Genomic DNA, 14337 nt, shown 5'->3' with positions numbered 1-14337 from the left:
ACTGCAATACGTAGCCTAAAACTCCTTGAAAAAGTCCAGTGATGGTAGTTAATTTGAGACGATGAATTTTGTGAAAGAATTGTATAGTTTGTATGCTATTAATTAGGGTACAATCAAAAGAAATAATAGGAAAAGTAGTGTGCAGCGTCAAAACTGTTACCTGGTCTAAACCTGAACCAGCGCAACGTCACCCAATTCCAAAATGTTTAAAATCTCACAATCGCTAATGTCACGATTTTATTGCTGCAATTTAACGAACATTTAAACAATAGCAGAAGTATGCAAGTCTTTTTAAGGCCTTTTTTTACAATTATTTAATGACGAATAAATTTTATTCATTCGTACGAGGACGAAGGCGGGCAGTGATCCTGTTGCTGGTAGCGGTCGGGCTGATCTTCTTTGTCGATTGCTATCCAAAATCTCATTCCGATATGACTCGCGTTCAGGTCCATGTATCATCAGTAACTGAAGTGCCTGCGAACAACTATATTCCTTCGCAAAGTTGGGAAACGCCTTTCTCATTTTTGGTATCTAGCGCCGATATCGACGTTGTTGTTTTGCCGTTACTTGAAGAGCGTTGCCCAGTTTACGCTTATTTTGACCCAGAAGAAATCGAAGCTCAGGGTAATAATGTAACACTTGAGAAAGAAATTGTTCAAGCTTGGAGGAAAGCATTTTGGTCGGCTGGGTTCAAACCAGTGTTGCTTAACATAGAAAATGCAAAGACGCATAAGAAATATACCACTTTGGATCGGCTTGGCATACCTGATGAGCACCGGAAATCTTTGTTACGATTAATGGCTTATTCTTCCGTACCTACTGGAATTTTGACTAGTCATAGAGTAAGCGTGCTGTACGATTCAGTTTTGACATTAGTTTAACTAGTTCGCAGATTATTCCTATGATTAAGTCCCCTGCGGACGAGCAACTTCTATTTCTACGAAGTTGTAAATTTAGTCGTTTTTCAATTTACAAAGACTTGGGCACAAATTTAATATTTGGTTCCACGGAATCGGTTGACGAACTTCTACGGCGCATATTCAGCTCAGAGCGGATTTCGCATGCTATTGGGCAGATGAAGGGCTCCTTCCATACAGAATCTAAGATTGGGCAGTTTGCGGATTACAGTTACTCATATGTTTCTCAACACTATCAAATTCCACAATACAAAGTTCCAGATTTAATTAGGGCACACCTGCACTCAAATTTTATGTCTCAATTTCCAGGGGGAGTGTCAGTGGTTAATCCGTTTCCAGATTTTGCATCCTCAATAACGTATCCGTCTATAGCGACCGCCAATGCATTAATTAAATGCCCACCTACTGATTTGGACGCAACTTGCCCCTCGAATATTCCAAAATGCTTTCACTGCAATGGCCATAAATACTCCCTCCAGCTTGTAACTTCAGTGCCTGATTCGACTTCGTCTTTGTTTTCTTTGATTACTCTGCCGCATCCTATGACTCTACTTGCATTAACACATCACACAGATAATATAAATGCAGATTTTGTGCGGCGGAAAACATTAAGGGATCAATGGCTAATTAAGGCGACTCAGTCTGTGGTTGATAGGGAGTATGGTGCTCCTGAACGCGCGCTTCAAATAAAGAAACTAGCAGTGGTAAACAGCATCATTCTAAAGTCAGCGTATATCTCAACTTTTGAGGAGCAATGGAATTTGGCAAACTGTGAAGTAGACAGTTATTTTAGCTGGGCAGCTGGGTTTGATTTACCTCGGGTTAAGAGAAGTTCCCAAAAAGAATTTAGTGATTTAGAAGTTAGCAGCTTTCCTGAAGTATTATCCGCAGTCTCATATTGCGTTTCTAAGGAAGACTATGAACATTTTGTAATCGAATCTGAAACAAAACGGCCAGACAGAACTCCTGATAGAGATGTTGTAAAAACACTATCTGATATTCTTACAACAGTGAAATCTCAAGTTTTGAGTAAGACTGGCACTTTTATAAGAACTAGAAAAATGGTTGAAGCTTGGAATATTGCGGATTCCGAAGTTTGGAAGTTTGTTAAGGCTTTAAATGAACGGACAATGAATGAAGAACGATTATGGGAAGAGCGATTGGGCTAATTAATTGAGATTTGGTTAATTAAAAGGATGTGTATGTGATTTAATGATTTTATACGAAAACAAATGAAATTTTTGATAATTATAGTATATAGTAAATGATATCCAAACAATGGTATTAAAAAGCAGGTTCGCATTATTTGCTTTTTGCTTTGTTTAACACTAAATAATATTTTGCTACTATATCTCTTCAGGGGTATTTTTGATCCATCCAGATCAACCACGTATCTATCCTGTTGTCGCACATATATGAGATCAGGCATATGGTTATTTTTCATAAAGCTGACATATATATATATAATCATATGCAATATTGTTAACTGGACAAATAAAACATATCATAACATCACAATGCCAACTTTAGTACCCGATTACAAGAAAGTGATACTTTTTGGTGACTCGCAAACCGAATTGTCTTGGAATCAAGGCTTGGACTTTTCTTTTTCTGCTGGACTGCAACACTATTACATGAGGAGAGCAGATGTTTTAAACCGAGGCTTATGTGGATACAATACTATCTGGCTCAAGTCTCAATTCGACAGAGTTGTGCACGAACTTGAGCGGGTTGGAAAAGATAATGCGCTACTGTTTGTGTTATGGCTTGGTACCAACGACTGCCCTTTAGAAAATACACTGCATCACGTACCTGTAGATCAATTTATCAAAAATGTTTCTCAATATATTAAAATTATCCAAGAGCGATTTCCTTTAGCAAAAATACTTCTCATCACGCCTGCACCAATAAGTGAAACAAAGTTACGAAGTTCATCAAGTCGGACTCAAGGACGGGACCGAAGTCAATGTGAGACTAAGAAATATGTGGACGCATTACTTAGCCACGATTTTGGATACGGAGATGTGGTACGGAAAGTCGATTTATTTACAGCAATCGCCGAAGCGGCAGGATACAGCTCATTTTCAAATGTATTTGATGAGCATAATCCGTTAACTGCAGATAGAGAGCTTAGGATTGGAGAGTTTACACTAGACGGACTTCATCTAAATGGAAAGGGCTATAAAGTCCTATATAACCATATCACAACAGTTTTGAATCAATGGCCAGGTGTCAGTATGGCAGATCTCCCAGGTGTTGAGCCTGGCTGGTTGGATAAGTCGAAAAAATTCACTAAGTAATACTATGCATTAAATTTAACCACGATTCATTGTATTTCCCGATCCTTTAGGATTTGCCTCCTTGAATTCATCCCATTTTCGTTGCTTATAAGTCTCCTTGTCGTTTTCTTCTTCATTATCTTCATCACTTTCAGATTTCTTTGCAGAATCTGGACCACCACCTTCGATTATACCCCCTCTCATTCGTTCTTCTTTTAGATACTCATCGATGGTCATGGTTGGCAAAATGTAGTCAGGTTTGAACACATTCTTCCGAATCTGATCCCTGGACGACACAATAGTGAACGGTCTATTTATTTTTCCCGCCGAGGAGAGAATTGGTGCTCGAGGATCTAAGCCCGGTTTAGGAAGATCAAGTCGTTCAGAGTAATCACCCTTTTCCATTTCCCTTGGTAGTTGTTTCACGTCCGTCTCGATGGGCCGAGTTGCTGCAAAAGCCAAAACTTCTAACTCAACATCCAGACTTTGTAGAACATTAAATGATCGTTCTACAAAAAGAGCAATCTGTTGCAAGTATAACTGCCTGCCAACGTCATCTCCGTCCTCGTCATTTTTGATGCGATCTGGCCGACTTCTAAGGTCTTTAATTGCTTTCTCCAGTTCCTTCTCTCTATTGTATTTAGCAATTTTAGCCTGTCTCTGTGCTCCACTATCACTAAATCCCCTTTCAAATGCAATGGAAAACGAAGGCGTGTCTATAGGAGCTTCTAGAATTTCACGCAATAGATTTGACGGCTGTTTCTCAAGTAGTCCATATGAATCACATAAAGTTAAAAACGTTAGATATAACTTCTTTGTCTTTAAGGCTAACGGTTTGCGTTCAAATGTGGTTTGTGTAGAAATTTTATCGTTTAGAATTGCAAGATAGTAGTCAATGGCAAGGTATTGGATGTTGTTTGTGCCAATGTCATCGACTGTCTCATTTAAACTGAACAGGGACAAACGTTCGGATTTTTGCTTTGCAGATTCAAATAGCAGAATTGTTTCCAATAATAATGATGTATACTTCTCTGTACTAAGTGCGTCATTTGAACTGCTTGTAGATGATGGAATTTGTATGGTCGCATAGTCAGGGATCAGCTTAGTGTATGAAGAAAGCGCCGATGCAAACTCCTCTTTAAGAGTTCGATTTTGATCGGTCATTCTGATTTTGCCCTGATCTCTATTTGAGTGTCGTAGATTTTAGAGTAGAACAGGTTGGCCTAGTTCAAATATTTAAATATGAAATTGTATGCATATCGAGTTTCGCGTGCATTTCCAATAACTATAATAAACTGGGATCACAACGAAGGTTATCACGAAACTATCAACCAAGAAAATTCACTCATTTAAAACGTGACAAAAGGCTTGATTTTACTACTTCATCATGGTTGATTTGAAATGCACAGCAGATTTCTGTATTATTCCAGTAAGTCATTAATTAATCGGGTATCCATTTACCAGGATTACTGTATCCTACTGAAGTCAATTAGATCGGAACTCCGACTGCCTCGTTATCGCAGTACATTGCTGAAGTACAAGTCATGATCCGCAGTAGCGGTCTGACATATTCGATGCACTCTGCTGGGACTACAGTAGAGGGACCATGGGACGAAGTTACAGAGTTGATTGGAAAGGCACATCAGGTTCTCCATGACCTTGGAATTCCAAGAGCACAAAGCGATATTCGTATTGGAACAAGGTAGAGTGAAATTATTTTTTATCTTTAAGTACACTAAATTCATCATATTAGAATCGATAAAAAGCAATCTTTTCCTGAAAAAGTTGCAGTTGTTGAAAAGATACTGGAAGAGAAGAAAAAGCAGCAAGCAAGCGAAACTAAATCAGTTGTATAATATAGACACTTAAAATTATAATCGAGTTTAAAATTTGGTTTAGGACAAGTCTTTTTTGTTGGTTTTTTCACGACGAATGTAACTTATTCGCCGATATGCTGCGCTTATAAACCACAAGGCACTATCCCAATTGTCAGATAACGAAAATACACAACAATTCTGACAACTTACCCATTAATTAACAAGAAAATTATGGCCGCTCTCATTCGACCACAACTGTTTTTGGTAAACGGATTAAATGCATTCCACGCGCAATAGAACGGTGACATGTCAAGAATAGTCCATACAAATCCAACAATACTCAACAATCCAAGAGTTGCATCCCAAATACACAAGTACCAAGGGTTTATACCAGCTTTTGATATAAATATTGAAAATATTACTGAAACGAGACTTCCGCTACATATTGATAGCGTGAATATGTATACTGATGGAACCGACAAGCCAGAATCGGCCTTCCGAAGATTATAGACTTCATAAGAGTAGTCTCCAAGGATTATTCCGCCTACAAATAGCTGAACGAGGCGAAGAAAAAAGTGGACTGCTGTAATTGCTTTCATCTGTTTTTGCAGAAGTTATATGCTATAGTTCAGTAGACCGATTATGCGGTTTTATATACGAATTTTTCATCGAATAAATAAATACCAACTAACTTAGAAATCACATGTCATAGGATGGCTGGCTGCTGGGTTTATCCATATTGCATATTTATTAACTATTATGGACGTTCAGACGGTGTATCATGTAACAGCCCCATTTGAGATATCATAAAACGAGCGGGTCTTTACAAAAAGAGTTTATTCTAATATTAATTCAAACTTATCTTTTGACTTTGGTATACCATTTTACAACACTGGGGTTCGTAAAATATATGGTCTTCTGAGACAAAAAAAATTCGTAATTTATCACAAAAACTCAAATCTATAATAAAAAGACTATTAGAGGCAAAAAAAATTTCCTATTCCTCCCAAGTTATTATAGGTTTAAATGCGTAAGCACTTTGTAATTTCATGATATTAAGCATTTATCTTCTTCAATTTTATCATCATCACCAGCATTAGCATGTCTATATTTGCGATGAAGATGGTGCCGGTGATGATGATGGTGACGATGAGAATAGTGAGAGTAGCTTACTCGCTCATCTGTGCCTGCCTGTTCTAAACTATCACTCTCTGCTTGTTTCCGACCCGAACTTCTTGCCCGCCATTTTTTCTTCAGCTTGGCTGGAGTAAGAGAAGTGGAACTTGAATTATGATTAGGTGTCCTACTTGTTCGTTCTATATCTGTACTTCCTTGAATAGGAATGCTTTTGGATTGCACAAGCACGGAATAAGAATTACCTTCGTCATCTAGATTACAAAATGACGATGGCAACGACAGTGTGCTTATGGCTGATGTAGCCGTAGAAGTTGATGAAAGTGGAGTCTCCAGTCCTAAATGAGTACTTGAACTTTCGTTAGAAGTAACATGTTCAAGTCCAATTTCCTCATCAATGTGGACCATTCTATAAAACAACAAGTACGGCACTTCGGTAGACATGGCACTGCGCAAGGTAGTTGAGCTAACTTTAGGATTGGCTAGATCGTCAAACTTCAACCAACTGTCTCCTTCAAGTAATGCTGCGGATGCATTAGAGCTACTATCATCCCCAAGATCGTTTACAGCTGCTTCATCCCCTGAACGATATCCAAATAAATTATCACGAACAAACGAAACGTAATGTCCTGAACTGACAGAATTTCCTCTGTGACACACAGCAGCTTCTAGTACTAGTCTAAAATTGCCATACAAAGCCTTGCTGGAATCATTGACTGGATTATGATCATCTGCAACAAAATGTGGAAGGTCAATAACTTCTGGAATTAATACTTTGCGATCATTTCTACTGGCATTACCATTAGCCCATGAATATCGTTTAAGGCAAATAGCCAGAACAGGTCGTTTGAGTCCAAAATGCTCAGCAGATGTACTCTGTGGAGCCGAATCTGTATAAAAGGGAAGAAGTTGTAAAAAAATCCATGCAGGTAAAGAAATTTCATTTTTCGCATTTCGCAATGTAGAATTTCTTCGCCTTGTTGGATGAGGCTTTTCGTGATCCAAAAGTGCTTTATCAACAATGACTGACGAGGATGAGCCAGAAGCTATCGCATTCTCAAACGCAGAGTTTCCAAAACTGTAATTTCGAAAGCTTGACACTATACTCTCTTTGTGATGTTTTGTCTCTTCTTGAACCCTACTGAGTACCTCTGGGCGCACATCGATAGTTCCAGACCGTTTGGGTTTACCATCGAGCACTTCTACCGTTTCAATTTTCGTAACAGGAAATTTTGGCGTGCTGTTATTAGATACAGACTGCCTCCGTTCTAATTCTCGCTTGACAATAACTGAATTTGCAAAATATTCTTCCAAGCACTGTTCCAGAGTAATTGGCGGATCTTTTGGGGTACCAAGCACAGGAACATGTAATAGACGTTCATTGATAAACTTGTGATCATCTTCACTGGCCTCCTTACCGCCGTGAGCAATATCCATTTTTAGCGTGAGAAGTGGCATAGATAGCTTTTCAGTTATAAACACAAAGGCCTCGGATGCATCCTGTTGCTGGTTTGAACCGGCATCTACCCAACCATTTTCAACTAATGCTAACCGCAGTTGCGAAGTAATGTCAGTCGTAATAAGCTTTCCGGCGCGTAATAAATTGACCCATAGTCGCAGTAATGCCGATAATTTTTGCAAAGGCCCATCAGGATATACTCTGTATAATATTGGCTCAAATGCCTCAAGACGAGCGTACATGGCAAAAAGGAGAGAATCAAGATAGCATGTAATGCCATTGAAATTTTCAGCTCCAAGCATGGGGAGGAACTTTAACCTTGCTTTACTAGATGTATCGTAAATGTCGCTTGAAGAGGCCGTTAGAGTGATCTCTGATCCGCCAGAGCTAGCTTGAGCAGCTGTGTTTGTCACAGTCACATCTTCTTGAACGTCAAGAAGTATGCCGTCATTCGCATCCTTCACATATTTAAAAAGTTCTTTGGCCTTCTTTAAATCCCCTGCTGCATACCGTGATCGAATAGCACCCCGAGCATCTTCTAAAGTCACTTTAAATCCTTCTTTGATTAACTGACTAACCAAAACAGGAGCAAGTAATTCAACATCTGAAGATTTGGCTGAAGAATGAAGAGAATTTTCAAAATCGAGATATATCTTGCTGGCTTGCTAAGTGATAACGGTCAGCATCAAATCCGTACTCCAAGTGGGGTCAAGTATCGTACCTGCGCAGCTCGTCGCCGATCTCGTTTTAGCTTGAGCATAATTCTCCGTGACGTACTAACAAGCTATATATATAACAACTTGGGATATTAGATTGACATCCTAGTAAAATAAAAAATCACAAATGAGCTGACCTCATGCTCACAGCTGGAGGGGTCATGCGTATGCCGTTAGCGTGCGCGTCAAACCAGCAGCGACCTAACCCAACTAACTGTTAATATGTACGTGCACACCATGCGTCTTACTTTTTTTTCTTGTCAATTTAATATATTAGTGTTAACTACGTCTAATAAACACTGCTCCTCTAGAAAATGTTGCGAGATCTGCATCGAGTTAGCTACATGGTGTGCCAACTATACGCGTTTGAGAAGCGAAATTCGTATAAGATCCATCATTGATTGATTACGCGATTTGTCGTCGCTTCTGAAGTATTCATCTTTCAGTCTTGATGCTTCAAATGCGGAAAGTCTTTGATTTTACGTATTCATATTATTGCGTTGGAGGTTACTCCACGGTACCATTTTTTAGGAAGTGGTATGGCGAACAGACTCCGAGGTTCGCCATTGATCATTTGGATGACGGACTCAATAAGCAGCAAGAAAGGCGGCGGTCATATCGTCATTAAAAAGGATTGTAACTGGCATACAAAATCAGATTTTCAACAAGCATGTTAAACTTTTATTAGAAGGTAAGAGACTGACAAATGACATCTGGGCTAATGAGACGTATCGTACATATTGCTAAGTTGAGTTCATCCGGTCACGCAATCTAGTTGAAACAAACTCAACCGTGGAAGTAGAAAAGCAGAAAATTTCGCTCATGTGGTAATAGATCGTAAGAAGCCCAGAACAGTATGATCAGCAGCACCAAACGCACCAAACGCACCAAACGCACCAAACACAAGACCATCTACGAGTGCAGAAGCAGAAACTGGACGAAAAATCAAACAATACAACAAGCGTTGCACTTGACTGTTAATATTTCAAATATTCTAATTCCTACCTGTAAAAGACATATGGTTTGTGGAACCGCCGTGCTCCTTTGTAGACACACAACTGTTGTGACGCAGCACAAACTCACCGTAGTCCCCATCGCACCTATCGAGTCGACGGACGGGAAATAGATACTAGTCACCAAATAGATTATCGCAATAATCGAGATCACAGGAAGAAAACAAGAGACAGAATTGATAGTTACACGAAGTTACATTTTGCAAAGCAAAGATGGATCACCAACCGCTACGGAGCTCGTATGACCAACATCCGAATATCGGCAAACTTGAGGCTACAAACGTCGCCAATAATCAATTTAAATATATCTTTTAGCCGAGCCAGAGTTAAAGAATGACACTAAAGATAATACAATGATTATTAAATAAACGGTTTATTCAATATGCTCACAACTACGGCGAACTTTTGTTGTCCTATACATGTTACCCTGCCGTGGAAGCTGCACGCCTTGCTGTACGGGCCGTATTCTGCAATGGAAATAGTCAATAAGCTTGTCGTTTGTCAGATTCTCTTCCACCTTTGTTCTATTTGTGCAACTTTAGAGGTAGCTTATGAAGAAGCTTTATTTATCATACAGATTGGACGACTTTTTCTGTTTTAATTTTATTTAATTGTAGCAACGACTGATCGATTAATAAACAAAGCAGAATCCGCCTCGTTCAAAAAAAATAAACCACTTAGCAATGGCTATTTTACGCTCAGTGCCTCAATTACAAGCTTTACAGGAGCGATTTATAGCTCTTCCATATCTTACATTTCTTACACTGAGCACCATTATCGGCGTGTATTTTATCAGCGTCATCTTTCCTTCAGTCACTCTATTCTTCGCTCTCGATGTCAATGCAGTACTCCATGGTGGAATACACCGACTAATTACCTATCCAATTGTTCATCAAAACTTTTTACATTTGTTTTTCAATGTTATTGCTTTGGCTCCTGTTCTGTCATCGTTTGAAGAAGAAACAGGAACAATCGGAACTGCGGCGAGCTTGTTAGGTATTTATCTCTGCATTCAATATTTTTTTAGCGATAGTTGTTAACAGGCCTATAGTTTTTAGTGTTCTTCCTGGTATTGCATATGTGGCGGTTTCCACTATTGTATCATCTCATGTTATTACGCTTGGAGCGAGCGGCTGGGTTTTCACCTTCATGGCGTATTTTGCACTGAAGGATTATGCCCTAAGACAATCAATTTACCTGTCCCCCTCATTGCATATCCCGACTTGGACTACACCGATCATTACGCTGTTTGTCATTGCGCTTTTACTTCCTGGGTCGAGTTTCTTGGGCCATTTATTTGGTCTTTTGACAGGCTATGCTTGTTAGTATATCGATCAATGTAAATTAGTCGGGTGCTAACTTTTCTATTAGATGGTCTTGGATATCTCAACAATATCAAAGCTTCACAGCAAGTTATCCTGAGAGCCGAATCAAACTTATCCAGTCGTAATCTCAATAAATTATTGCCCCGGTTTATTTCAGATGACAGCGCGTCCAAACATAGAGTTATAATTGATACAACGGTTGATGCAGGTGTTCCTTCAGGCGGAAATTCACCAGCGCTTTCTCCGACTATTTCGCGTACGAACTCAGAAGTGCATGGCGGACGATCATCGTTTGCAGGGCAAGGTCATTCTCTGGGAAGTTAATTTGACAATCATAAACTACCAAGTGTAATGTTATAGAGCATATATTTATATATATTATTAGTTATTTGGTTACGTAAATGCTATTCAAAGAGCGACTATTATATACGTAGAATGTGACGAGAGCGCACGTGAAAGTATAGGTCACACTGCGTTAACGCTCGCAGTTCGCACTCTAAGATGGTCAATGCGTTCTAATCAAATCTCCTTAATTAAACGGAACAATGGTACTAGATGGCAATACTAAAATTATTGTAGACATATTAAAGATCTTGAAATTATCTCTTAACGGCTTTTAAGCCAATCAGTGGGTGGTCACCACGATAAAATGTCGTTTTATGGGCCACTGTTTTACCCTATTAGTCGCAGCAACGGCAACGGGGCACAATATTCATCTCAGCACCTATCGCCGACCCATTCGAAATCTGATTCTTCAGTTTCTCAAAAGTCTTCGTCATATTCAAATACTCCAGATATTTTACCTGCTCTTAGCAAATCAGAATGCTTGGCATATTCATCTTCCACAATTTTGCCACTACATCGCCGTTCTACCCGGGGTTCGGGATTAAGTCCTCAGCAAGAATTTGAAACCATATTAGTACCAGATCTTAATGTTTTGAAGGATTGGAAGTCCTCAGATAACGTGCATATTGATTCTTCTGTGTTTCAGATCAGTGGCTATGAAGTGTACCTCGTTGAACAATGGGCTTGTGCCAGGTCTGACATCTCAGCCATCATATGCTACACCGGTAACCCGACGCACCACGTAACAGTTGGCTCAATTTCTATACCTAAAAATAAAGAATTTTGGTCTAAAAAGGTTTTTCATTTTATGGAACAAATATCAAAACTATATGCAAGGGAAAAACCATGCGAAGATATGGGAACTTTGTTTGTCACAAATTTGTCGGCATTCCCTTCAAACCTATCATTAGTCGTTGTTCCTGATGGTGATATTTTGAAACATCAGAAGGAGTTTGTTTTAAATGAGAATCTGCGAAGAATGGGTTGCGGTGGAAGATCAGCTATTACGCTTAATAAGCCCCCAGACGCTAGCCGTGACAAATTTTACCAAATTTTTCGAATTAGTGATAAAGTTCCCTTTGAAGATGCTGTCATCGAACTGGTCCAAGTTGTACAGATATCTCTGTCATATTTTGGGTTGTTTAGCTTGCGACATGCAGACGGTTTACTCTGTGATGCTACCTTGCAAGCAATTGCACAATGGTGGAAGAAGATTGGTATGCTACATTACAATATCGATCCAAATGATAAAGGAATGAATCCAGTCACTGTTGCAGCGTTAATCGGAATGGTTGTTGGATGTCGCCATAGACTCAACTCGACCGGTGGCCCTGTACCCAGAGATCCCTTTGATGTTGATACATTTAGGCGCAGTATATGCCACTTTCAAAAGCAGACTAAGATTTCTAAGACTGGTAAACTGGATAAGCCGACTAGGGATCGACTTTTAAGAATCAATGGTAAAATTTCTGCATCGGAAAGGTTTACGATTACAAAAGTTGTAAAGACGACTGTGCAAGATATATCAGGAATTCAATCTCAAAATGCCATAGATGTCGAGACTCCGGATTTTGATCGATTTTTAGAAAATTTGTATGGAAACACTCTTCGATATTTATGGTTAGGAAAAGGAAGCAAACATAAGGAACGGTTTGGACGCTATGGGCAACTTTCGAAAATTGAACCTAAAGGTAGACATGGGGTGGCTACAAGTGCAATAGCTGCCGCGTCTCTGGCTTCGTCAGCTGTTGCAAAGCCGACTTTTTTACCTGCAAAAAGTTTAAAGAATAGTAGTTCAGATGCTGAAGATACTTCAGTAAACATTGCAGGCGAAGCTATTGATGATCAACTAATAGAATCCGATATAACTGGCGATGGAAATGACAATAATAATGATAGCGAAAGTATACCTTCCGGTCGGGAGTCAGAAAATGGCCAAGTTAAAGCTGCTTTAATAGCCGACGAAGTACCAGCTTTTGTTAAATACAGATACAGAAATAGATTGGAACATACCAGCAGAGGCGACCTGAGAAAAGTAGTTAGAAAGGGAAAGACCAAGACCGATGAGGTACTGCGGAGTGGTGTGTACAGGTTAAAAGATAATTTACTTCCACTACGTCGGCGTCAAGAAGCAAATGACAAGAGGATGGAATATGACAGTACGCTTTCGCCAGAAATGCCTCTCGAAAATTTAGAAAGTGCAGTACCATCTAATTTAGACGACAAGGATATTGAATATCTAGAAACGCCTGAGATCATTGAACCTGATCAGGATGATGAGGATGAGGATGAGGACGAGGGATATCAAGAAGATGACGAAGACGACCAAGATAGTAAAGCTGCGTTAAGGAAACCCAGATCCGGAAGTTTAATGGCTAGAGAATCTGGTGACGACGCATCGAGTATAGTTGACATTAATCTTGATCCAGAACAAAAAGCTGAAAACGAAAGATTAAAGGCTATTGAAGCAGAGTTTTTACAATTATTTCGAAGCGCACAGCAAAACGATCGTAGTAAATTTTGTGTCGGTGTCCGACTCTCGAGATCATGTTCCAACTTGAAAGAGTTATCTGATGCTACGACCTCTGGCGATAGAATAACTGATCAATTAACCGATGCGGAAACTCGTCGATTATCTTTTTCAGATTTGGAAAAGTCTATTCTTACCACCGACGATACTATTGATTATTCAACTGAGATGGTATTTCGTTTGCTAGAACGCGTACAAAAGACAGAGAAATGGAGCATTATTCAGGAACAGAAGACAGAGGTAAGGTTTTTTTTTTTGCTTTTCCAGTAGATTTTAACAAAGTTTAGAAACTGAGAAAGGAATATGATCTAAGGCTTTCAAGCATCACCCAATTTTTCCAAGATTCTAGTAATCAGTTTGACAGCATTCACCAAGAATTTCAACGCTCTGTTACACGTCAAGGATTACTTGCAACTAGCATTAGAGACTTGGACGCTGTTGCAGCCCGATTGCGGTACGAAGTACGAACACTTGATACCAAACTTCACGATTTGGATGAGTCTATTGATGCATTTGGAGCAAGAGTTGAAAGTATGGAATATAGGATTCAACAGATAGTTTTACACACTGCGGGAAAGTATGCGAGTGAAGGTCAGAAGGAGTAAATGAATGAACCATGTTATGAATTTCGTTATGAATAAAAAAATGTCTTCCACCTTTCATCAAAATTGTAAAACAAAGTTGTCTCGTATTCGGGTAAATGTATTAAACTGGTTAGAAGGATATGCCACAAACAGCTTTGAGAAGATGGCAAACGCAACAATGAAAGTTAAAATTCTTCGGGACGAGTTCGATAACCAGT

General features: G+C 39.3%; 8 protein-coding genes across 8 annotated transcripts; 5 read left to right on the top strand and 3 right to left on the bottom strand.

Moving 5' to 3' along the window:
• The first annotated feature begins 132 nt into the window (after positions 1-132).
• On the top strand, positions 133-2194 carry V1514DRAFT_334321 (uncharacterized protein). The gene is made up of 2 exons (XM_066928200.1): positions 133-842; positions 893-2194. Exons 1-2 carry the CDS (start codon positions 318-320, stop codon positions 2084-2086), a joined length of 1719 nt encoding a protein of 572 aa, XP_066782144.1. The 5' UTR covers positions 133-317; the 3' UTR covers positions 2087-2194.
• A 240-nt stretch (positions 2195-2434) lies between these two features.
• V1514DRAFT_283368 (SGNH hydrolase-type esterase domain-containing protein) lies at positions 2435-3217 on the top strand (the record flags this gene model as incomplete). The annotated part of the gene is made up of 1 exon (XM_066925123.1): positions 2435-3217. The coding sequence occupies one exon, from the start codon at positions 2435-2437 to the stop codon at positions 3215-3217; it is 783 nt and encodes a 260-aa protein (XP_066782143.1).
• On the bottom strand, positions 3157-4623 carry V1514DRAFT_334318 (TAP42-like protein). Its single transcript, XM_066928199.1, has one exon. It carries the CDS (start codon positions 4358-4360, stop codon positions 3233-3235), a length of 1128 nt encoding a protein of 375 aa, XP_066782142.1. The 5' UTR covers positions 4361-4623; the 3' UTR covers positions 3157-3232.
• V1514DRAFT_129548 (YkoF-like protein) lies at positions 4475-5136 on the top strand. The gene is made up of 3 exons (XM_066924443.1): positions 4475-4625; positions 4690-4898; positions 4950-5136. Exons 1-3 carry the CDS (start codon positions 4584-4586, stop codon positions 5050-5052), a joined length of 354 nt encoding a protein of 117 aa, XP_066782141.1. The 5' UTR covers positions 4475-4583; the 3' UTR covers positions 5053-5136.
• V1514DRAFT_129622 (uncharacterized protein) lies at positions 5062-5818 on the bottom strand. The gene has a single exon (XM_066924444.1). The coding sequence runs from the start codon at positions 5610-5612 to the stop codon at positions 5220-5222; it is 393 nt and encodes a 130-aa protein (XP_066782140.1). The 5' UTR covers positions 5613-5818; the 3' UTR covers positions 5062-5219.
• A 1-nt stretch (position 5819) lies between these two features.
• V1514DRAFT_129649 (ubiquitin carboxyl-terminal hydrolase-domain-containing protein) lies at positions 5820-8799 on the bottom strand. The gene is made up of 4 exons (XM_066924445.1): positions 8460-8799; positions 8328-8405; positions 6948-8271; positions 5820-6878 (listed from the first exon to the last, which is right to left on the bottom strand). Exons 2-4 carry the CDS (start codon positions 8364-8366, stop codon positions 6061-6063), a joined length of 2181 nt encoding a protein of 726 aa, XP_066782139.1. The 5' UTR covers positions 8367-8405; positions 8460-8799; the 3' UTR covers positions 5820-6060.
• Positions 8800-9830: 1031 nt separating this feature from the next.
• On the top strand, positions 9831-11062 carry V1514DRAFT_334309 (uncharacterized protein). The gene is made up of 3 exons (XM_066928198.1): positions 9831-10331; positions 10387-10656; positions 10707-11062. Exons 1-3 carry the CDS (start codon positions 10019-10021, stop codon positions 10982-10984), a joined length of 861 nt encoding a protein of 286 aa, XP_066782138.1. The 5' UTR covers positions 9831-10018; the 3' UTR covers positions 10985-11062.
• A 41-nt stretch (positions 11063-11103) lies between these two features.
• V1514DRAFT_334306 (uncharacterized protein) lies at positions 11104-14192 on the top strand. The gene is made up of 2 exons (XM_066928197.1): positions 11104-13775; positions 13849-14192. The coding sequence occupies exons 1-2, from the start codon at positions 11310-11312 to the stop codon at positions 13882-13884; spliced, it is 2502 nt and encodes an 833-aa protein (XP_066782137.1). The 5' UTR covers positions 11104-11309; the 3' UTR covers positions 13885-14192.
• Positions 14193-14337: the final 145 nt, after the last annotated feature.

Source organism: Lipomyces japonicus (assembly GCF_038497905.1).
Source record: "Lipomyces japonicus strain CBS 7319 unplaced genomic scaffold V1514scaffold_33, whole genome shotgun sequence".
NCBI lineage: Eukaryota > Fungi > Ascomycota > Lipomycetes > Lipomycetales > Lipomycetaceae > Lipomyces > Lipomyces japonicus.
This window is presented reverse-complemented; position numbering and strand designations above follow the sequence as displayed.

What these genes read in the sequence shown, in the direction of transcription:
- V1514DRAFT_334306 (XM_066928197.1), top strand. Translation starts at nt 11,310, where the DNA reads ATGTCGTTTTATGGGCCACTGTTTTACCCTATTAGTCGCAGCAACGGC. An exon ending in TTCAGGAACAGAAGACAGAG is followed by an intron (nt 13,776 to 13,848) that starts GTAAGGTTTTTT and finishes ATATGATCTAAG; the next exon opens with GCTTTCAAGCATCACCCAAT.
- V1514DRAFT_129548 (XM_066924443.1), top strand. Translation starts at nt 4,584, where the DNA reads ATGGTTGATTTGAAATGCACAGCAGATTTCTGTATTATTCCA. An exon ending in CAGATTTCTGTATTATTCCA is followed by an intron (nt 4,626 to 4,689) that starts GTAAGTCATTAA and finishes GAAGTCAATTAG; the next exon opens with ATCGGAACTCCGACTGCCTC. An exon ending in GATATTCGTATTGGAACAAG is followed by an intron (nt 4,899 to 4,949) that starts GTAGAGTGAAAT and finishes TCATCATATTAG; the next exon opens with AATCGATAAAAAGCAATCTT.
- V1514DRAFT_334309 (XM_066928198.1), top strand. Translation starts at nt 10,019, where the DNA reads ATGGCTATTTTACGCTCAGTGCCTCAATTACAAGCTTTACAGGAGCGA. An exon ending in AACTGCGGCGAGCTTGTTAG is followed by an intron (nt 10,332 to 10,386) that starts GTATTTATCTCT and finishes ACAGGCCTATAG; the next exon opens with TTTTTAGTGTTCTTCCTGGT. An exon ending in TCTTTTGACAGGCTATGCTT is followed by an intron (nt 10,657 to 10,706) that starts GTTAGTATATCG and finishes CTTTTCTATTAG; the next exon opens with ATGGTCTTGGATATCTCAAC.
- V1514DRAFT_334318 (XM_066928199.1), bottom strand. Translation starts at nt 4,360, where the DNA reads ATGACCGATCAAAATCGAACTCTTAAAGAGGAGTTTGCATCGGCGCTT.
- V1514DRAFT_334321 (XM_066928200.1), top strand. Translation starts at nt 318, where the DNA reads ATGACGAATAAATTTTATTCATTCGTACGAGGACGAAGGCGGGCAGTG. An exon ending in GAATTTTGACTAGTCATAGA is followed by an intron (nt 843 to 892) that starts GTAAGCGTGCTG and finishes ACTAGTTCGCAG; the next exon opens with ATTATTCCTATGATTAAGTC.
- V1514DRAFT_129622 (XM_066924444.1), bottom strand. Translation starts at nt 5,612, where the DNA reads ATGAAAGCAATTACAGCAGTCCACTTTTTTCTTCGCCTCGTTCAGCTA.
- V1514DRAFT_129649 (XM_066924445.1), bottom strand. Translation starts at nt 8,366, where the DNA reads ATGCTCAAGCTAAAACGAGATCGGCGACGAGCTGCGCAG. An exon ending in ATCGGCGACGAGCTGCGCAG is followed by an intron (nt 8,272 to 8,327) that starts GTACGATACTTG and finishes GTTATCACTTAG; the next exon opens with CAAGCCAGCAAGATATATCT. An exon ending in ACGATATTCATGGGCTAATG is followed by an intron (nt 6,879 to 6,947) that starts GTAATGCCAGTA and finishes ATTTTGTTGCAG; the next exon opens with ATGATCATAATCCAGTCAAT.